This window comes from Telmatherina bonti, assembly GCF_933228915.1.
Source record: "Telmatherina bonti genome assembly, chromosome: 24".
NCBI lineage: Eukaryota > Metazoa > Chordata > Actinopteri > Atheriniformes > Telmatherinidae > Telmatherina > Telmatherina bonti.
In genome coordinates, this window is record NC_136633.1 from 29,879,713 (window position 1) to 29,903,293 (window position 23,581).

The window sequence follows — 23,581 nt, forward strand, 5'->3', positions numbered from 1 at the left end:
TCCCCACGCCGCCGTCCAAATGGTTCGTTTACCGCAAACCAGGTTTTTGTCCCCACGCCGCCGTCCAAATGGTTCGTTTACCGCAAACCAGGTTTATGTCCCCACGCCGCCGTCCAAATGGTTCGTTTACCGCAAACCAGGTTTATGTCCCCACGTCGCCGTCCAAATGGTTCGTTTACCGCAAACCAGGTTTATGTCCCCACGCCGCCGTCCAAATGGTTCGTTTACCGCAAACCAGGTTTATGTCCCCACGCCGCCGTCCAAATGGTTCGTTTACCGCAAACCAGGTTTATGTCCCCACGCCGCCGTCCAAATGGTTCGTTTACCGCAAACCAGGTTTATGTCCCCACGCCGCCGTCCAAATGGTTCGTTTACCGCAAACCAGGTTTATGTCCCCACGCCGCCGTCCAAATGGTTCATATACCGCAAACCAGGTTTATGTCCCCACGTCGCCGTCCAAATGGTTCGTTTACCGCAAACCAGGTTTATGTCCCCACGCCGCCGTCCAAATGGTTCATATACCGCAAACCAGGTTTATGTCCCCACGTCGCCGTCCAAATGGTTCGTTTACCGCAAACCAGGTTTTTGTCCCCACGCCGCCGTCCAAATGGTTCGTTTACCGCAAACCAGGTTTATGTCCCCACGCCGCCGTCCAAATGGTTCGTTTACCGCAAACCAGGTTTATGTCCCCACGCCGCCGTCCAAATGGTTCATATACCGCAAACCAGGTTTATGTCCCCACGTCGCCGTCCAAATGGTTCGTTTACCGCAAACCAGGTTGTTGTCCCCACGCCGCCGTCCAAATGGTTCGTTTACCGCAAACCAGGTTTATGTCCCCACGCCGCCGTCCAAATGGTTCGTTTACCGCAAACCAGGTTTATGTCCCCACGGCGCCGTCCAAATGGTTCGTTTACAGCAAACCAGGTTTTTGTCCCCACGCCGCCGTCCAAATGGTTCGTTTACCGCAAACCAGGTTTATGTCCCCACGCCGCCGTCCAAATGGTTCGTTTACCGCAAACCAGGTTTATGTCCCCACGCCGCCGTCCAAATGGTTCGTTTACCGCAAACCAGGTTTATGTCCCCACGCCGCCGTCCAAATGGTTCGTTTACCGCAAACCAGGTTTTTGTCCCCACGCCGCCGTCCAAATGGTTCGCTTACCGCAAACCAGGTTTATGTCCCCACGCCGCCGTCCAAATGGTTCGTTTACCGCAAACCAGGTTTATGTCCCCACGCCGCCGTCCAAATGGTTTGTTTACCGCAAACCAGGTTTATGTCCCCACGCCGCCGTCCAAATGGTTCGTTTACCGCAAACCAGGTTTATGTCCCCACGCCGCCGTCCAAATGGTTTGTTTACCGCAAACCAGGTTTTTGTCCCCACGCCGCCGTCCAAATGGTTCGTTTACCGCAAACCAGGTTTATGTCCCCACGCCGCCGTCCAAATGGTTTGTTTACCGCAAACCAGGTTTATGTCCCCACGTCGCCGTCCAAATGGTTCGTTTACCGCAAACCAGGTTTATGTCCCCACGCCGCCGTCCAAATGGTTCGTTTACCGCAAACCAGGTTTATGTCCCCACGCCGCCGTCCAAATGGTTTGTTTACCGCAAACCAGGTTTATGTCCCCACGCCGCCGTCCAAATGGTTCGTTTACCGCAAACCAGGTTTTTGTCCCCACGCCGCCGTCCAAATGGTTCGTTTACCGCAAACCAGGTTTATGTCCCCACGCCGCCGTCCAAATGGTTCGTTTACCGCAAACCAGGTTTATGTCCCCACGCCGCCGTCCAAATGGTTCGTTTACCGCAAACCAGGTTTATGTCCCCACGCCGCCGTCCAAATGGTTCGTTTACCGCAAACCAGGTTTATGTCCCCACGCCGCCGTCCAAATGGTTCATATACCGCAAACCAGGTTTATGTCCCCACGCCGCCGTCCAAATGGTTTGTTTACCGCAAACCAGGTTTATGTCCCCACGCCGCCGTCCAAATGGTTCGTTTACCGCAAACCAGGTTTTTGTCCCCACGCCGCCGTCCAAATGGTTCGTTTACCGCAAACCAGGTTTTTGTCCCCACGCCGCCGTCCAAATGGTTTGTTTACCGCAAACCAGGTTTTTGTCCCCACGCCGCCGTCCAAATGGTTCGTTTACCGCAAACCAGGTTTATGTCCCCACGCCGCCGTCCAAATGGTTCGTTTACCGCAAACCAGGTTTTTGTCCCCACGCCGCCGTCCAAATGGTTCGTTTACCGCAAACCAGGTTTATGTCCCCACGCCGCCGTCCAAATGGTTCGTTTACCGCAAACCAGGTTTATGTCCCCACGTCGCCGTCCAAATGGTTCGTTTACCGCAAACCAGGTTTATGTCCCCACGCCGCCGTCCAAATGGTTCGTTTACCGCAAACCAGGTTTATGTCCCCACGCCGCCGTCCAAATGGTTCGTTTACCGCAAACCAGGTTTATGTCCCCACGCCGCCGTCCAAATGGTTCGTTTACCGCAAACCAGGTTTATGTCCCCACGCCGCCGTCCAAATGGTTCGTTTACCGCAAACCAGGTTTATGTCCCCACGCCGCCGTCCAAATGGTTCATATACCGCAAACCAGGTTTATGTCCCCACGTCGCCGTCCAAATGGTTCGTTTACCGCAAACCAGGTTTATGTCCCCACGCCGCCGTCCAAATGGTTCATATACCGCAAACCAGGTTTATGTCCCCACGTCGCCGTCCAAATGGTTCGTTTACCGCAAACCAGGTTTTTGTCCCCACGCCGCCGTCCAAATGGTTCGTTTACCGCAAACCAGGTTTATGTCCCCACGCCGCCGTCCAAATGGTTCGTTTACCGCAAACCAGGTTTATGTCCCCACGCCGCCGTCCAAATGGTTCATATACCGCAAACCAGGTTTATGTCCCCACGTCGCCGTCCAAATGGTTCGTTTACCGCAAACCAGGTTGTTGTCCCCACGCCGCCGTCCAAATGGTTCGTTTACCGCAAACCAGGTTTATGTCCCCACGCCGCCGTCCAAATGGTTCGTTTACCGCAAACCAGGTTTATGTCCCCACGCCGCCGTCCAAATGGTTCGTTTACAGCAAACCAGGTTTTTGTCCCCACGCCGCCGTCCAAATGGTTCGTTTACCGCAAACCAGGTTTATGTCCCCACGCCGCCGTCCAAATGGTTCGTTTACCGCAAACCAGGTTTATGTCCCCACGCCGCCGTCCAAATGGTTCGTTTACCGCAAACCAGGTTTATGTCCCCACGCCGCCGTCCAAATGGTTCGTTTACCGCAAACCAGGTTTTTGTCCCCACGCCGCCGTCCAAATGGTTCGCTTACCGCAAACCAGGTTTATGTCCCCACGCCGCCGTCCAAATGGTTCGTTTACCGCAAACCAGGTTTATGTCCCCACGCCGCCGTCCAAATGGTTTGTTTACCGCAAACCAGGTTTATGTCCCCACGCCGCCGTCCAAATGGTTCGTTTACCGCAAACCAGGTTTATGTCCCCACGTCGCCGTCCAAATGGTTCGTTTACCGCAAACCAGGTTTATGTCCCCACGCCGCCGTCCAAATGGTTCGTTTACCGCAAACCAGGTTTATGTCCCCACGCCGCCGTCCAAATGGTTCGTTTACCGCAAACCAGGTTTATGTCCCCACGCCGCCGTCCAAATGGTTTGTTTACCGCAAACCAGGTTTTTGTCCCCACGCCGCCGTCCAAATGGTTCGTTTACCGCAAACCAGGTTTATGTCCCCACGCCGCCGTCCAAATGGTTTGTTTACCGCAAACCAGGTTTTTGTCCCCACGCCGCCGTCCAAATGGTTCGTTTACCGCAAACCAGGTTTATGTCCCCACGCCGCCGTCCAAATGGTTTGTTTACCGCAAACCAGGTTTATGTCCCCACGTCGCCGTCCAAATGGTTCGTTTACCGCAAACCAGGTTTATGTCCCCACGCCGCCGTCCAAATGGTTCGTTTACCGCAAACCAGGTTTATGTCCCCACGCCGCCGTCCAAATGGTTTGTTTACCGCAAACCAGGTTTATGTCCCCACGCCGCCGTCCAAATGGTTCGTTTACCGCAAACCAGGTTTTTGTCCCCACGCCGCCGTCCAAATGGTTCGTTTACCGCAAACCAGGTTTTTGTCCCCACGCCGCCGTCCAAATGGTTTGTTTACCGCAAACCAGGTTTTTGTCCCCACGCCGCCGTCCAAATGGTTTGTTTACCGCAAACCAGGTTTATGTCCCCACGCCGCCGTCCAAATGGTTCGTTTACCGCAAACCAGGTTTTTGTCCCCACGCCGCCGTCCAAATGGTTCGTTTACCGCAAACCAGGTTTATGTCCCCACGCCGCCGTCCAAATGGTTCGTTTACCGCAAACCAGGTTTATGTCCCCACGTCGCCGTCCAAATGGTTCGTTTACCGCAAACCAGGTTTATGTCCCCACGCCGCCGTCCAAATGGTTCGTTTACCGCAAACCAGGTTTATGTCCCCACGCCGCCGTCCAAATGGTTCGTTTACCGCAAACCAGGTTTATGTCCCCACGCCGCCGTCCAAATGGTTCGTTTACCGCAAACCAGGTTTATGTCCCCACGCCGCCGTCCAAATGGTTCGTTTACCGCAAACCAGGTTTATGTCCCCACGCCGCCGTCCAAATGGTTCATATACCGCAAACCAGGTTTATGTCCCCACGTCGCCGTCCAAATGGTTCGTTTACCGCAAACCAGGTTTATGTCCCCACGCCGCCGTCCAAATGGTTCATATACCGCAAACCAGGTTTATGTCCCCACGTCGCCGTCCAAATGGTTCGTTTACCGCAAACCAGGTTTTTGTCCCCACGCCGCCGTCCAAATGGTTCGTTTACCGCAAACCAGGTTTATGTCCCCACGCCGCCGTCCAAATGGTTCGTTTACCGCAAACCAGGTTTATGTCCCCACGCCGCCGTCCAAATGGTTCATATACCGCAAACCAGGTTTATGTCCCCACGTCGCCGTCCAAATGGTTCGTTTACCGCAAACCAGGTTGTTGTCCCCACGCCGCCGTCCAAATGGTTCGTTTACCGCAAACCAGGTTTATGTCCCCACGCCGCCGTCCAAATGGTTCGTTTACCGCAAACCAGGTTTATGTCCCCACGCCGCCGTCCAAATGGTTCGTTTACAGCAAACCAGGTTTTTGTCCCCACGCCGCCGTCCAAATGGTTCGTTTACCGCAAACCAGGTTTATGTCCCCACGCCGCCGTCCAAATGGTTCGTTTACCGCAAACCAGGTTTATGTCCCCACGCCGCCGTCCAAATGGTTCGTTTACCGCAAACCAGGTTTATGTCCCCACGCCGCCGTCCAAATGGTTCGTTTACCGCAAACCAGGTTTTTGTCCCCACGCCGCCGTCCAAATGGTTCGCTTACCGCAAACCAGGTTTATGTCCCCACGCCGCCGTCCAAATGGTTCGTTTACCGCAAACCAGGTTTATGTCCCCACGCCGCCGTCCAAATGGTTTGTTTACCGCAAACCAGGTTTATGTCCCCACGCCGCCGTCCAAATGGTTCGTTTACCGCAAACCAGGTTTATGTCCCCACGTCGCCGTCCAAATGGTTCGTTTACCGCAAACCAGGTTTATGTCCCCACGCCGCCGTCCAAATGGTTCGTTTACCGCAAACCAGGTTTATGTCCCCACGCCGCCGTCCAAATGGTTCGTTTACCGCAAACCAGGTTTATGTCCCCACGCCGCCGTCCAAATGGTTTGTTTACCGCAAACCAGGTTTTTGTCCCCACGCCGCCGTCCAAATGGTTCGTTTACCGCAAACCAGGTTTATGTCCCCACGCCGCCGTCCAAATGGTTTGTTTACCGCAAACCAGGTTTATGTCCCCACGTCGCCGTCCAAATGGTTCGTTTACCGCAAACCAGGTTTATGTCCCCACGCCGCCGTCCAAATGGTTCGTTTACCGCAAACCAGGTTTATGTCCCCACGCCGCCGTCCAAATGGTTTGTTTACCGCAAACCAGGTTTATGTCCCCACGCCGCCGTCCAAATGGTTCGTTTACCGCAAACCAGGTTTTTGTCCCCACGCCGCCGTCCAAATGGTTCGTTTACCGCAAACCAGGTTTTTGTCCCCACGCCGCCGTCCAAATGGTTTGTTTACCGCAAACCAGGTTTTTGTCCCCACGCCGCCGTCCAAATGGTTCGTTTACCGCAAACCAGGTTTATGTCCCCACGCCGCCGTCCAAATGGTTCGTTTACCGCAAACCAGGTTTATGTCCCCACGCCGCCGTCCAAATGGTTCGTTTACCGCAAACCAGGTTTATGTCCCCACGTCGCCGTCCAAATGGTTCGTTTACCGCAAACCAGGTTTATGTCCCCACGCCGCCGTCCAAATGGTTCGTTTACCGCAAACCAGGTTTATGTCCCCACGCCGCCGTCCAAATGGTTCGTTTACCGCAAACCAGGTTTATGTCCCCACGCCGCCGTCCAAATGGTTCGTTTACCGCAAACCAGGTTTATGTCCCCACGCCGCCGTCCAAATGGTTCGTTTACCGCAAACCAGGTTTATGTCCCCACGCCGCCGTCCAAATGGTTCATATACCGCAAACCAGGTTTATGTCCCCACGTCGCCGTCCAAATGGTTCGTTTACCGCAAACCAGGTTTATGTCCCCACGCCGCCGTCCAAATGGTTCATATACCGCAAACCAGGTTTATGTCCCCACGTCGCCGTCCAAATGGTTCGTTTACCGCAAACCAGGTTTTTGTCCCCACGCCGCCGTCCAAATGGTTCGTTTACCGCAAACCAGGTTTATGTCCCCACGCCGCCGTCCAAATGGTTCGTTTACCGCAAACCAGGTTTATGTCCCCACGCCGCCGTCCAAATGGTTCATATACCGCAAACCAGGTTTATGTCCCCACGTCGCCGTCCAAATGGTTCGTTTACCGCAAACCAGGTTGTTGTCCCCACGCCGCCGTCCAAATGGTTCGTTTACCGCAAACCAGGTTTATGTCCCCACGCCGCCGTCCAAATGGTTCGTTTACCGCAAACCAGGTTTATGTCCCCATGCCGCCGTCCAAATGGTTCGTTTACAGCAAACCAGGTTTTTGTCCCCACGCCGCCGTCCAAATGGTTCGTTTACCGCAAACCAGGTTTATGTCCCCACGCCGCCGTCCAAATGGTTCGTTTACCGCAAACCAGGTTTATGTCCCCACGCCGCCGTCCAAATGGTTCGTTTACCGCAAACCAGGTTTATGTCCCCACGCCGCCGTCCAAATGGTTCGTTTACCGCAAACCAGGTTTTTGTCCCCACGCCGCCGTCCAAATGGTTCGCTTACCGCAAACCAGGTTTATGTCCCCACGCCGCCGTCCAAATGGTTCGTTTACCGCAAACCAGGTTTATGTCCCCACGCCGCCGTCCAAATGGTTTGTTTACCGCAAACCAGGTTTATGTCCCCACGCCGCCGTCCAAATGGTTTGTTTACCGCAAACCAGGTTTATGTCCCCACGTCACCGTCCAAATGGTTCGTTTACCGCAAACCAGGTTTATGTCCCCACGCCGCCGTCCAAATGGTTCGTTTACCGCAAACCAGGTTTATGTCCCCACGCCGCCGTCCAAATGGTTCATTTACCGCAAACCAGGTTTTTGTCCCCACGCCGCCGTCCAAATGGTTCGTTTACCGCAAACCAGGTTTTTGTCCCCACGCCGCCGTCCAAATGGTTTGTTTACCGCAAACCAGGTTTTTGTCCCCACGCCGCCGTCCAAATGGTTCGTTTACAGCAAACCAGGTTTATGTCCCCACGCCGCCGTCCAAATGGTTCGTTTACCGCAAACCAGGTTTTTGTCCCCACGCCGCCGTCCAAATGGTTCGTTTACAGCAAACCAGGTTTATGTCCCCACGTCGCCGTCCAAATGGTTCGTTTACCGCAAACCAGGTTTATGTCCCCACGCCGCCGTCCAAATGGTTCATATACTGCAAACCAGGTTTATGTCCCCACGTCGCCGTCCAAATGGTTCGTTTACCGCAAACCAGGTTTATGTCCCCACGTCGCCGTCCAAATGGTTCGTTTACCGCAAACCAGGTTTTTGTCCCCACGCCGCCGTCCAAATGGTTCGTTTACCGCAAACCAGGTTTTTGTCCCCACGCCGCCGTCCAAATGGTTCGTTTACCGCAAACCAGGTTTATGTCCCCACGCCGCCGTCCAAATGATTCGTTTACCGCAAACCAGGTTTATGTCCCCACGCCGCCGTCCAAATGGTTCGTTTACCGCAAACCAGGTTTATGTCCCCACGCCGCCGTCCAAATGGTTCGTTTACCGCAAACCAGGTTTATGTCCCCACGCCGCCGTCCAAATGGTTCGTTTACCGCAAACCAGGTTTTTGTCCCCACGCCGCCGTCCAAATGGTTCGTTTACCGCAAACCAGGTTTATGTCCCCACGCCGCCGTCCAAATGGTTCGTTTACCGCAAACCAGGTTTATGTCCCCACGCCGCTGTCCAAATGGTTCGTTTACCGCAAACCAGGTTTGTTGGTAAAAACATCCCGCCTAGCAGCTGTACAGTCCGCCATGAACCGGTTTGCTGTGAAGGTTCACTCAGACGGCAGATATAAGATTTATAAAACTCCATGCAGGTGGGACAACCAGGTGGGACAACCAGGTGGGACCTGCATGTAAAACAAAGGACCGGGAGACCCCTACCTTCACTGGCGTGCCTGTCTCTGAAGGTCATCTTGGACCCGAAGCCTTCCATGTTGTGTACGGAGGACGCTCTGCGAACACTGGCCACGCTCTCTCTGGACGCTGTCGGCGTGAGACCTGGGATGGACGGCGCGGCGTTCAGCGTGTCCTCCTGGTTCTGCTGCTGGGTCAGGTCTGGGAGCACCCGGTCCCAGGGGCCTTTGGGGGACGAGTGGTCCAGGGGTCCAGAGACGGGGGTGGAGCAGTGGCTGGGGCCGATGAGGGCGCGGGTGTCGTTGGTGTAGGACGGGCTGCAGCTCTCCCGGGTGGTGGGGAGCTGGTAGTCATGAGTCGCCAGCGAGCTGTCGCTGTGGCGAGGAGAGTCCACGGTGACGGCGTCGGGGTCCTCCTGAGGAAGGGACTGCTTGCTGATGCCCAGGAGAGGTAAGGCCGGGAGGCGGAAGCGAAAGAACCTCCCTTTCCCTGACGGAGGACAGAAAAGACCTCAGAGGAGAAATGGTTCATTTCATGTTTTTGTTTTTTAAAAAAGAATGAAAATAAAGATGCAGATTAAAAAACAGAAAAGTTATTTGTTTTTAAAAAATAAAATGAAAGAAAAACAACAAATAAAAGTAAAAACTAATTTTAAAAAACTGAGTAAAGAAAAGAAATAATGTTTGCAGCTGCATGTGCGACGCGTCCATAAACAGCTTCAGGTTATCATAAAGACCCGGTTGACCCGGATCCTGAGTTCAGAGCGGTTCTTAAACACGACCCTTTTCCTCCTCGTCTTCATGCCAGTTGTTCCTCCTAAAATCTCTTATTTCTGACAATACAGCGATTAAAGAGGAAATAAATACTCAGATCGGAGCAGACGCTTTGATAAACATTTCCCCAAACAGCTGATCCTCCATCACACATACAGGTCCAGACGGGCCGACACGCAGACGGACGGGCCGACACGCAGACGGACGGGCCGACACGCAGACGGACGGGCCGACACGCAGACGGACGGGCCGACACGCAGACGGACGGGCCGACACGCAGACGGACGGGCCGACACGCAGACGGACGGGCCGACACGCAGACGGACGGGCCGACACGCAGACGGGCCGACACGCAGACGGACGGGCCGACACGCAGACGGACGGGCCGACACGCAGACGGACGGGCCGACACGCAGACGGGCCGACACGCAGACGGACGGGCCGACACGCAGCCGGACGGGCCGACACGCAGACGGACGGGCCGACACGCAGACGGACGGGCCGACACGCAGACGGACCGACACGCAGACGGACGGGCCGACACGCAGACGGACGGGCCGACACGCAGACGGACCGACACGCAGACGGACGGGCCGACACGCAGACGGGCCGACACGCAGACGGACGGGCCGACACGCAGACGGACGGGCCGACACGCAGACGGACGGGCCGACACGCAGACGGACCGACACGCAGACGGACGGGCCGACACGCAGCCGGACGGGCCGACACGCAGACGGACGGGCCGACACGCAGCCGGGCCGACACGCAGACGGACGGGCCGACACGCAGACGGACGGGCCGACACGCAGACGGGCCGACACGCAGACGGACGGGCCGACACGCAGCCGGACGGGCCGACACGCAGCCGGACGGACCTTTCACTCCCCAGCAGGGCGGTCTGAGGGGCCAATTAAAAGTCAATGCAAATACTACTTTCTGGTATTATAGCAACAAGAGCGACAGTCCGTCAGCTGGTTTGTAGAGCTGCGGGGAGTTTCTGAAGGGAACGAACGCCAGTTGAAGAGGAATAAACAACCTGAGGACAGCAAACAGCTGCATGTTTCTAAAGGTTCAACCAAGTCTGTACAACACAACTTACATGCAGCACATGTTCATGTACTGGTTATCGTGCTACTGGACGTATCCAACCAGGGTTGAATCTGATGGGTTTATTTGCATGAAGGAAAAGCTGCTTTATTTGTTTACATTTGTTTTACATTAATAAAATCCCTGCAGAAGGTGCATCAAAACGTACGTTAAACTCAAAGAAAAAAGCCGAAATAATAAAATAAAATTTAAGAAATCAAACTAAAGGAGCTTTGCATAAATAAATGACATAAACGTGTCATTTATTTATGCAAAGGTTTATGTGTCATAAACGTTGTCATACGTCTGTCCTCAAACTCCCACGCGTCTTTTACGTTGTCATGTGTCACCTTATCCACTAGGGGCGGTGTTGAGGTCAGAGTTCTGACACTGATTGGTAGCCATGATACCAAGCAGCAACGTCAGGCACTTCCAGGACCTGCAACTCCCTCTTCATCCACTAGGGGCTCCAAAACAGGGTGAATCCCCATAGACTCCCATGTTAAAAAGACCAACTTCACAGTAGAAATAAACATGTTTACAGCAGGAATAAACATCTTTACTGCAGGGATAAACATGTTTACTGCAGAAATAAACATCTTTACAGCAGGAATAAACATGTTTACTGCAGAAGTAAACATCTTTACAGCAGAAATAATCATGTTTACAGCAGGAATAAACATGTTTACTGCAGAAATAAACATCTTTACAGCAGAAATAAACATCTTTACTGCAGAAATAAACATCTTTACAGTAGAAATAATCATGTTTACAGCAGAAATAAACATGTTTACAGCAGAAATAAACATGTTTACAGTAGAAATAAACATGTTTACAGTAGAAATAAACATGTTTACACCCCGCTACAAAAACCATTTCAGGTATATGGGTCAGGTTTGCCTTCATGACAACTGTGGGGGGGAGTGGATTTATTTAGAACTCTCTGTTTAGAAGTAATTCAGCATATTTAGGGCGTGTCCTTTTGATTGACAGGTATCCGATATCCTGTTGCAACAAGGCGGAGTGTGGTACAACCTCCGTTAGCTTCCGTTAGCTCCAGATTAGCTCAGTTAGCAACAAGCAAGATGGAGTTGGCTACACTCTCAGCTCCACCTCTTTGCTGTTTTTCTGTATTTTCCAGGAGCGACAACACACGAGGCTGCAAAGATGGCAGCAGTGGGAACCGCCCAATAAGCTTCAATTCAGCTCTTCAGAACCCTACGGCTGACGCCATGGAGGCTCCGCCCATCTTTTATATTTAGTCTGTGGATAACGCACCGCTATAGTTGTTTGCAACCGTCCAAAAACACCTGAAGAAGAAGGTGAAAACCATCAAGTTTTTTGCCGTTCTTGCCTTCATTTGCAGGTTTATTTATTTGTTGTTTTTAATTTTACATCTTCTTCTTCCTGTTCCTCCTTCTCCTCTGTAGTTGTGTGTCAGGTATAAGACCCAACACTGCCCCCAGTGGTTTCCAGTGGTATTACTCTGTTTTCTGCATCAGCTCATGGAAAGCTAGGCTCCTTGAAAATGGACTGAATTACGAGCGTAACCAAAAGTCTGTCTATCTGCAAATCGCTCTGCTTCCCACGGCAGGTTTCAGCAGAAACAAAGCTGTCCGTCAGCCTTCCTGAGATTAACTTTATATGTTAATGCTTTAAAAGATTTACAGCCAGTCGACAAACGTTCCAGTCTCACAGTTTTACACGAGGTAACTGAAGCAACCTGTAACATCAGCAGTGTGATCAGGTCTCACGTGGACCACAACCTGGCTGCCCAACCCTGCTTTTGGCTTTTTCTCTGTGTGCAGTTCTTCTGTTGCTACCTATCCGTGACCGTCCCGATGCAGCTAAACTATTTATTATATTTATATCTCTGACTGATGTCAGAGTTCCTGCAGCAAAAACATCAGTAAACCCCCAGAGTCTGGATAAAACTGGACCTGTTGGACTAGTTCAGGGGTCCAGTTACTGACATTAGCGAGGTCGGCTGTGTGTCGACAGTTAATTCTGGAGTTAGGCGGTTTCAGCACGGGGGGGTGGGGGGGGTGGCATTATATCATCATCACTGGGTCATCCTGGAAGTCGATGAGCTGGAACTGGACCAGACCGCTCAGGTGATAGCAGGCAAACATGTCATATCTGCTACACACTGATGTCAACAAGCAACAACATGCTCTACTCTGATCTCCTCCCGGATGACCGAGCTCCTCACCCTATCTCTAAGGGAGAGCCCGGCCACCCTGCGGAGGAAACTCATTTCAGCCGCCTGTATACGAGATCTGGTTCTTTCGGTCACGACCCACAGCTCATGACCATAGGTGAGGGTAGGAACGTAGATTGACTGGTAAATCGAGAGCTTCGCCTTCTGGCTCAGCTCCTTCTTCACCACGACAGACCGGCGCAGAGCCCGCATTACTGCAGACTCCGCACCGATCCGTCTGTCCATCTCACGCTCCATCCTTCCCTCACTCGTGAACAAGACCCCGAGATATTTAAACTCCTCCACTTGAGGCAGGACCTGACTCCCGACCCGGAGAGGGCAATCCACCCTATTCCGGCTGAGGACCATGGTCTCAGATTTGGAGGTGCTGATTCTCATCCCAGCCGCTTCACATTCGGCCGCGAATCGCTCAAGCGAGAGCTGGAGATCACGACCAGACGAAGCCAACAGGACCACGTCATCCGCAAAAAGCAGGGACCCAATCCTGAGGCCACCAAGCCAGATCCCCTCAACACCTCGGCTGCGCCTAGAAATTCTGTCTATATAAGTTATGAACAGAATCGGTGATAAAGGGCAGCCTTGGCGGAGTCCAACCCTCACCGGAAATGAATCCGACTTACTACCGGCAATGCGGACCAAGCTCTGACACCTGTCGTACAGGGACCGGACAGCTCGCACAAGGGGGTCCGGTACCCCATACTCCCGGAGTACCCCCCACAGGAGCCCCCACAGGACCTGGAGAACGCCTTCTCCAGGTCCCATTGAGCCCAGGGAGTCCTGATGCCAGGTTGGCAAACTCCCATACCCCCTCCAGGACCCCAGAGAGGGTATAGAGCTGGTCCACTGTTCCGCGACCAGGACGAAAACCACACTGCTCCTCCTCAATCCAAGATTCGACTATCCGGCGGACCCTCCTCTCCAGGACCCCTGAACAGACCTTACCAGGGAGGCTGAGGAGTGTGATTCCCCTGTAATTGGAACACACCCTCTGGTCCCCCTTCTTAAAAAATGGGGACCACCACCCCAGTCTGCCAGTCCAGCGGCACTGCCCCCGATGTCCACGCGATGCTGCAGAGACGTGTCAGCCAGGACAGCCCCACAGCATCCAGAGCCTTAAGGAACTCCGGGCGGATCTCATCCACCCCCGGGGCCTTGCCACCAAGGAGCTTTTTGACCACCTTAGCGACTTCAGCCCCAGAGATAGGAGAGTCCACCCCTGAGTCCACCAGCTCTGCTTCCTCATCGGAAGACGTGTTGGTAGGATTGAGGAGGTCTTCGAAGTATTCCTTCCACCGACCCACAACGTCCCGAGTTGAGGTCAGCAGCTCCCCACCTCCACTGTACACAGTATTGATGGAGCACTGCTTCCCCCTCCTGAGCCGCCTGTTCGGTGCATAAGCACAGACAACAGTCAGGACCCGTCCCCCCACCCGGAGGCGGAGGGAAACTACCCTTTCATCCACCGGGGTAAACCCCAACGTGCAGGCACCAAGCTGGGGGCAGATGAGAATGCCCACACCTGCTCGGCGCCTCTCATCATGAGCAACTCCAGAGTGGAAGAAGGTCCAGCCCCTCTCGAGGGTTCTGGTTCCAGAGCCCAAGCCATGCGTCGAGGTGAGTCCAACTATATCTAGCCGGAACCGCTCAACCTCGCGCACAAGCTCAGGCTCCTTCCCCACCAGAGAGGTGACGTTCCACGTCCCTAGAGCCAGCTTCTGCAGCCGGGGATCGGACCCCCAGGGTCCCCGCCTCTTGCTGCTGCCCAGCTCACACTGCACCCGACCCCTACGGCTCCTCCCGCAGATGGTGAGCCCACAGGAGGAGTTTCATTTTAAGTTATTCAATAAAAGTATATCTTTATGGCTTATTGGCCAGTTAATTTTTATATCAGACAGTTTTGGTCCTCCATACTTCTGTGGAAGCTGCCGGTCCTATAACCTGAAGTTCTTATATTTGTGTGATTTTAAAGGACAGATTTAATGGTTTGAGTCAAAGCGGATCAGATGTGACCGATCATGAGGTGGTACTTACGTTGATCAGCTTTGGAGGGAGAGGTGTGGTTGAGTCTCTCCAGGGACTCACTGCTGCCTTCCTCCAGGATGTAGTCGAAGCTCAGGATGAACATCATGACGACACCTTCCTCGTTCTTCACAGGGATGATGTGAGTGGTGCACAGGAAGTTTGATCCTAACCCAGAAAAAATAAACTGCTGTTAGGAAAATCTGACATCAGGAGACACTTTAATCTTAAAGGCAAATCTGCTTTAAAGTTCACAGCTTCATCACTTCCTGTCTAAAACCGTAACCATGGAGCCTTTCGCTAGCACCAACGTTTCAATATCAGTTTATCTGTGGTTTTTCACGTAAATTAGCTCTCAGCTTAGAACTGTTGCTCTGTTTCATGCTACTGCTCGATTGGTCGATACCAAATCCAAGCAAACGCATCGGACCCCCGAGTCTAAAGGCCCCAGATCAAGACAGACCAGGACAGAGGTACGTAGACCAGGACAGAGGTAACGTAGACCAGGACAGAGGTAACGTAGACCAGGACAGAGGTAACGTAGACCAGGACAGAGGAAACGTAGACCAGGACAGAGGTAACGTAGACCAGGACAGAGGTAACGTAGACCAGGACAGAGGTAACGTAGACCAGGACAGTGGTAACGTAGACCAGGACAGTGGTAACGTAGACCAGGACAGTGGTAACGTAGACCAGGACAGAGGAAACGTAGACCAGGACAGAGGAAACGTAGACCAGGACAGAGGAAACGTAGACCAGGACAGTGGTAACGTAGACCAGGACAGTGGTAACGTAGACCAGGACAGTGGTAACGTAGACCAGGACAGTGGTAACGTAGACCAGGACAGAGGTAACGTAGACCAGGACAGAGGTAACGTAGACCAGGACAGAGGTAACGTAGACCAGGACAGTGGTAACGTAGACCAGGACAGTGGTAACGTAGACCAGGACAGTGGTAACGTAGACCAGGACAGTGGTAACGTAGACCAGGACAGAGGTAACGTAGACCAGGACAGAGGTAACGTAGACCAGGACAGAGGTAACGTAGACCAGGACAGAGGTAACGTAGACCAGGACAGTGGTAACGTAGACCAGGACAGTGGTAACGTAGACCAGGACAGTGGTAACGTAGACCAGGACAGAGGAAACGTAGACCAGGACAGAGGAAACGTAGACCAGGACAGAGGTAACGTAGACCAGGACAGTGGTAACGTAGACCAGGACAGTGGTAACGTAGACCAGGACAGTGGTAACGTAGACCAGGACAGAGGTAACGTAGACCAGGACAGAGGTAACGTAGACCAGGACAGAGGTAACGTAGACCAGGACAGAGGTAACGTAGACCAGGACAGAGGTACGTAGACCAGGACAGTGGTAACGTAGACCAGGACAGAGGAAACGTAGACCAGGACAGAGGAAACGTAGACCAGGACAGAGGAAACGTAGACCAGGACAGTGGTAACGTAGACCAGGACAGTGGTAACGTAGACCAGGACAGTGGTAACGTAGACCAGGACAGTGGTAACGTAGACCAGGACAGTGGTAACGTAGACCAGGACAGAGGTAACGTAGACCAGGACAGAGGAAACGTAGACCAGGACAGAGGAAACGTAGACCAGGACAGTGGTAACGTAGACCAGGACAGTGGTAACGTAGACCAGGACAGAGGAAACGTAGACCAGGACAGAGGAAACGTAGACCAGGACAGAGGAAACGTAGACCAGGACAGAGGAAACGTAGACCAGGACAGAGGAAACGTAGACCAGGACAGTGGTAACGTAGACCAGGACAGAGGAAACGTAGACCAGGACAGAGGAAACGTAGACCAGGACAGTGGTAACGTAGACCAGGACAGAGGAAACGTAGACCAGGACAGAGGAAACGTAGACCAGGACAGAGGTACGTAGACCAGGACAGAGGTAACGTAGACCAGGACAGTGGTAACGTAGACCAGGACAGTGGTAACGTAGACCAGGACAGTGGTAACGTAGACCAGGAGAGTGGTAACGTAGACCAGGACAGTGGTACGTAGACCAGGACAGTGGTACGTAGACCAGGACAGTGGTACGTAGACCAGGACAGTGGTAACGTAGACCAGGACAGTGGTAACGTAGACCAGGAGAGTGGTACGTAGACCAGGACAGTGGTACGTAGACCAGGACAGTGGTACGTAGACCAGGACAGAGGTACGTAGACCAGGACAGAGGTACGTAGACCAGGACAGTGGTACGTAGACCAGGACAGTGGTAACGTAGACCAGGACAGAGGTACGTAGACCAGGACAGAGGTACGTAGACCAGGACAGAGGTACGTAGACCAGGACAGTGGTAACGTAGACCAGGACAGTGGTAACGTAGACCAGGACAGTGGTAACGTAGACCAGGACAGAGGTAACGTAGACCAGGACAGAGGTAACGTAGACCAGGACAGTGGTAACGTAGACCAGGACAGTGGTAACGTAGACCAGGACAGTGGTAACGTAGACCAGGACAGAGGTAACGTAGACCAGGACAGTGGTAACGTAGACCAGGACAGTGGTAACGTAGACCAGGACAGAGGTACGTAGACCAGGACAGTGGTAACGTAGACCAGGACAGTGGTAACGTAGACCAGGACAGTGGTAACGTAGACCAGGACAGTGGTAACGTAGACCAGGACAGTGGTAACGTAGACCAGGACAGTGGTAACGTAGACCAGGACAGAGGTAACGTAGACCAGGACAGAGGTACGTAGACCAGGACAGAGGTAACGTAGACCAGGACAGAGGTAACGTAGACCAGGACAGAGGTAACGTAGACCAGGACAGTGGTAACGTAGACCAGGACAGTGGTAACGTAGACCAGGACAGTGGTAACGTAGACCAGGACAGCTGCTTCCACGTGTTTGCTCTTTGAATCAGGACATTCTCCACTTTGTTAGTTTGTAAACACAAATAAAGGTTTTACTCAACGTCTTCACGTCGGTGGGAAAGAAAACAAGCAAGCCTGTTTCCATGGAAACTGAATAAAAGGGTCTAAAAAAAATCAGCTTTTAAAGCTTCTACACACTCGCTGCTGCAGACAGCGTCACCATGGGGAGGGAACACCCCCCAGACTGGAAACACTGGTGTACAGGAGGAGTAGGAGGTTCTGAGCAGAACCAGAGCTCCACAAACCTCCTGGGTCTGGAACCCTGCAGCCGTGCTGCTTTGCCGTGTGCATCTGCACACGCTACATGCTTCTGCAGGTCTCCACGTCTCCTGCCTGTGATGGGAGCATTATGTCTGCACTCCCCAGGAACAGGACCGCCGTGGGCTGGCTCCCTGCTGGGCGGACTATTAATAGCTCTGTGGTGACAGCAGGACTTACAGACTAATGTTGGGGGGGGGGGGGGGGGGGTCTTCCAGAGACGTCCATGTTCATCATTTCCAACTTCCCTCACCAAACCACCTCACTGCATCCCAAACGTCTTCCTGGCTTTTTTCCAGCCAGAGAGGATCATTATTTTGCTGCTTTCCTCCTGATTGGACGTCACCGTCGGTTCCAGCCGAGCACACGCGAGCAGGATGATTCCCACGTGGAGGCGTGCTACATGTGAGCCACATGTCTGTTCAGCAGTGAAAGGTGTGACAACAGGATGAAATGAACTGTTTCATGCGTTTCTCTGGTTGTTTGTGACGTCGGCCCGCAGGGCTTCCAGGGACTCTGGCCGCGACGCGTGTTCCACGCAGACCTCCTCCAAACCATTCAGAAATGTTCTGGCTGCATGCAGGCGGCGAGGAGACGCTCCTCCACTCAGGCAGACTGGATCAGGTAAGCAGGCGATGGAGCCGGTCCACATGCTGCTGGACGGAGGCGAAGGAAACCATCTTCTCCAAGGCGAAGGCTGCTGCCACATCAACAAGGTCCTGAAACCGGAGCCCTAAATATAACAAGGCGCTAAGCGGCCCGCTTCTTCCCGCCGGCCGTGTCAAGGTCAGGACCAGGCCGGACAGGAAGCATTTCCACTCGGCTTCCTCTCCCCACTGAGGCGCCGCAGACACCTGGATTAGCGGGGCTACCTGGTAATCAGGTTCCACACAGATGGCTGGCAGGACGACCCCCAGCAGGGCAGATAAAACCTGTTCTCCGCAGCTTCCTTTCAGCTTCAGCAGGGGGTCAAGTATCAGCTCACTGGCAAACATCTTTATTTTTAATCACAAAAATAGTTCAAAATCCAGAAATTTATGGAGAAAAAAGGACAAAGTTTCCCTCAAATATAAATCTACATATTTTTCTTTCTATAAAATTTAATGATTTAACTATTTTTAATTCAATTTTACACTATAATAAGAATAAACTGATCATTTAAAAATAATTTTTAGTGTCATGTAGATTTTTTAAATCAATTGTTTTTAAAAAATAAATGTCAGAATATTTATCTCATTTTATATATTTGTGAAATATCAATTTCCTATTTATAAAAAAATAAATGAAAAAAACCACTTAAAATATTTATTGCTTTTTTACATTTTAAAACTTATTTACTATTTAATCATTTGTTACTTTTTCTAAATTATTGGAGTTATTTTATTCCAGTATTTATCTGAGAAGTTACTTTTTGAAAATTACTTTCCCAGTATTAGCTACTTAAATAAAATATTACTTTCATTAGTTACTTTTATTACAACCATATTTTCACTTTTATATAAATATTGTGATTAATCTGTTATTTTCATATTTACTAAAATCCCCCTCGGGTCTGGACTGGACCTTGTGGGGGCCCGGTTCAGGTCCCCGGGCCGGACGGAGGTCGTTCCCAACGGGCCGACTTCCTGCAGGAAAGCGTCTCCATGGTAACGAGTCGTGCAGGAGGTTTCTCCAGGTTTGGTGGAAACGTGCGGATTGGAGGATCCGGTCCTCGCCGCCGGACCGGTTCCAGTTTCAACGTGTGGAAATTTCATCCGATTCTGTTTCCAGCATCAATAATTAAGACGACGCGTCAGAGCGAATCACCTGCGCAGGTAACTGGTGGAACGGACCGGCATCAAACCGTCACCCTCTGTCCCCCCGTGTCAGCAGGCGTCTCAGCCAATCAGGGCAGCTTCCTGGTTAATGATTAGGATCAGCAAACGATCAATCAGCAGAATAAATATTTTATCTGGATGAATAAAAACATAAATTTATTTCATGACAGAAAAAAAGCTGAAAATATCCCAAAAAAATTATTTATAAAAAATGTACATTTTATTCCTAAAACTGAATTTTTATAAACTATAAATATAAAAAAAGAAGATATTTGCTGTTTTTACTGTATTTTATGAGTGAAATGTATTTTCATAAACAGTTTAATTCATCAGAAATATGAGATTTCTTTTTTATTTGATAAATTTGTGGAATTATTTTGTTCATAATTTTGGATTCTTGTTTTCAAACATCTTTAAAATCTTTAACCGCAACGATATTTTCTGCTTATTTATTCAAATGAAAGAATCTTTATTAGTAATCAATAGTTTCAGTTCTGTTTCTGATTGATTGTAAATAAGATTTGTTTTAGCTTTATGATCATTTGGCTGCTCTTCACCCGGTCCACATCGCCCGTCTGCCGGCATGAACATCAGAACCACAAGTTGGATCAGTTCACCAATCACAACCAACCGGGCCACCGGGCCACTATACCACCGGACCGCCAGACAACCGGACCGCCAGACCACCGGACCGCCAGACCACCGGACCGCCAGACCACCGGACCATCAGAAAACCAGACCACCGGACCGCCAGACCACCAGACCGCCACACCACCGGACCATCAGAAAACCAGACCACCGGACCGCCAGACCACCGGACCGCCAGACCACCGGACCGCCAGAAAACCAGACAACCGGACCGCCAATCAGGATGTTTTCCCAGTAGGACTTCATCCTTGGCAGCTGGTAAACTGGTTTACTACAGACCCCCCCGGAGGTTCGTGGACCGCCTGGACGACATGAGAGAGAAACGTTGGCTGAAAACCTCGTCGTAGAATCCAGACACAACATGTAGTGTTTATTCAGAGACTCTAGATTGTAAATCCACCATTATTTATCACATCTTCATCACCATCACCACCATGTTGCTAAGACCTCTATTTTCACCTGGACATGATGATGAAGACACTTCCTGTCAGACTTTCCACCAATCAGAGAGCTTAAACTGACGGTAACGTCCAATCAGGAGCAGCCAAAGATCAACAAGTGATGAGAAAAGCAGGAAAATAATGATCCTCTATGGCTGGAATAAAGCCAGGAAGACGTTTGGGATGCAGCTGAGGTGGAGGTGCTGCAGTGAGGACAGCAGGTAGATAGTAGCAGGAAGACGTGGAGATGCAGCTGAGGTGGTTCTGACGTTTGGTTGGGTTTGGAGTTTTGGAGTTGGCCGGTCCGGACACCAAACGGTTGGGTCTGGCGCTGCTACAGCAGTCTCAACATGGATATTTCCAGCCAGGAATTAAACAGAAATAATACGTATAGATATGTAGTGTAACATGAATGGTGTCTAATGAGTGGAAAAGGTTCTGACAGGCTTGGTTCTGACCCAGTTCCACATCCAGCCTGTGAGAGATGGATCCAGACATCCAGGCTCATGTCAGCGTTGACAGAAGAAGAGTTCCTCACAGATTTTTTACATGCAGCCGTTTTATCTCTGAGATACGAGCTGAATGAACGGCATCTTCCTGCATCTCTGGGTGTCGGGTGGGGGGGGGCGACTGAGAGGAATCTGGGGGGAGGGGGGTGTACAAGGCGAGGCACTTGAGCCGGAGCAGGCTGGGGGAGGGGCTGTCTGCTGTAAAAGCACATAATGGAGACGTGAAGCCGGCCGTCTTCAGAACGTTCTACTCTGATATGAACCATAAAGCCTGAAAAGCAAACACTCCAGTATGAGGAGGAAAAAGCACCTCTACAAAATAAAACACAAGGCTCCCATTTCAAAATAAAATGCTAACAAAGGAAGGCATGTGGTTGTCTGAAGGAAGGGTGTGTTGTCATGGCGATGATGTGGAAGTGTGTGTGAGGCGCGTTTCAGGATCAAATAAAAACTCTGCAAGGCAGGAAGACCAGGTCTTCATCTGCTCCCCACACCAGGATGGACACGGATTCTGGTTCTGTACTGGTCCTGGTGCACAGGATGGAAAACTGGGATGTATTTCTGGATGGGTTCTTCACTGGTCAGGGTCCAGTCCAGCCAGGGTCCAGTCTAGCCAGGGTCCAGTCTAGTCAGGGTCCAGTCCAGTCAGGGTCCAGTCCAGCCAGGGTCCAGTCCAGCCAGGGTCCAGTCTAGTCAGGGTCCAGTCCAGCCAGGGTCCAGTCCAGCCAGGGTCCAGTCCAGTCAGGGTCCAGTCTAGTCAGGGTCCAGTCTAGCCAGGGTCCAGTCCAGCCAGGGTCCAGTCTAGTCAGGGTCCAGTCCAGCCAGGGTCCAGTCTAGTCAGGGTCCAGTCTAGCCAGGGTCCAGTCTAGCCAGGGTCCAGTCTAGCCAGGGTCCAGTCCAGCCAGGGTCCAGTCTAGCCAGGGTCCAGTCTAGCCAGGGTCCAGTCTAGCCAGGGTCCAGTCCAGCCAGGGTCCAGTCTAGCCAGGGTCCAGTCTAGCCAGGGTCCAGTCTAGTCAGGGTCCAGTCTAGCCAGGGTCCAGTCCAGCCAGGGTCCAGTCCAGTCAGGGTTAGAGAACGAACAGTTGCCGCCAGACGGCTGCAGACTTTGTGAAGCTCCACAAATCTCCAGTTGGGAGAATTTTCTGCAGTGAAAGGAAGATGAATCAGAGAGTGACCAGTCCCACCAGTCTGACCAGTTTGACCAGTCCCACCAGTCTGACCAGTTCAACCAGCTTGACCAGTCCCACCAGTCTGACCAGTTCAACCAGCTTGACCAGTCCCACCAGTCTGACCAATTTGACCAGTCCCACCAGTCTGACCAGTTCGGCCAGCTTGACCAGTCCCACCAGTCTGACCAGCCCCACCAGTCCCACGAGTCTGACCAGTTTGACCAGTCCCACCAGTCTGACCAGTTTGACCAGTCCCACCAGTCTGACCAGTTCGACCAGCTTGACCAGTCCCACCAGTCTGACCAGTTCGACCAGCTTGACCAGTCCCACCAGTCTGACCAGTTTGACCAGTCCCACCAGTCTGACCAGTTCGACCAGCTTGACCAGTTTGACCAGTCCCACCAGTCTGACCAGTTCGACCAGCTTGACCAGTCCCACCAGTCTGACCAGTTTGACCAGTCCCACCAGTCTGACCAGTTCGACCAGCTTGACCAGTCCCACCAGTCTGACCAGTTTGACCAGTCCCACCAGTCTGACCAGTTCGACCAGCTTGACCAGTCCCACCAGTCTGACCAGTTTGACCAGTCCCACCAGTCTGACCAGTTCGACCAGTTCGACCAGTCCCACCAGTCTGACCAGTTCGACCAGTCTGACCAGTTTGACCAGCTTGACCAGTCCCACCAGTCTGACCAGTTTGACCAGTCCCACCAGTCTGACCAGTTCGACCAGCTTGACCAGTCCCACCAGTCTGACCAGTTTGACCAGTCCCACCAGTCTGACCAGTTCGACCAGTTCGACCAGTCCCACCAGTCTGACCAGTTCGACCAGTCCCACCAGTCTGACCAGTTCGACCAGCTTGACCAGTCCCACGAGTCTGACCAGTTCGACCAGCTTGACCAGTCCCACCAGTCTGACCAGTTTGACCAGTCCCACCAGTCTGACCAGTTCGACCAGTCCCACCAGTCTGACCAGTTCGACCAGTCCCACCAGTCTGACCAGTTCGACCAGTCCCACCAGTCTGACCAGTTCGACCAGCTTGACCAGTCCCACGAGTCTGACCAGTTCGACCAGCTTGACCAGTCCCACCAGTCTGACCAGTCCCACCAGTCT

At 52.3% G+C, this 23,581-nt stretch overlaps 1 protein-coding gene across 1 annotated transcript in view; it reads right to left on the reverse strand.

Annotated features, from left to right (window-relative positions):
* Window positions 1-23,581, reverse strand: part of LOC306774175 (voltage-gated inwardly rectifying potassium channel KCNH7-like) — a gene marked incomplete at its 5' end in the record, with an annotated part of 230,609 nt that overhangs the window by 198,829 nt on the left and 8,199 nt on the right. Inside the window, 2 exons of the mRNA XM_079264155.1 lie at window positions 8,647-9,108; window positions 14,734-14,889. Of these exons, the coding sequence (XP_079120281.1) occupies window positions 8,647-9,108; window positions 14,734-14,889 (618 nt within the window). The remainder of the gene's footprint in view (window positions 1-8,646; window positions 9,109-14,733; window positions 14,890-23,581) is intronic.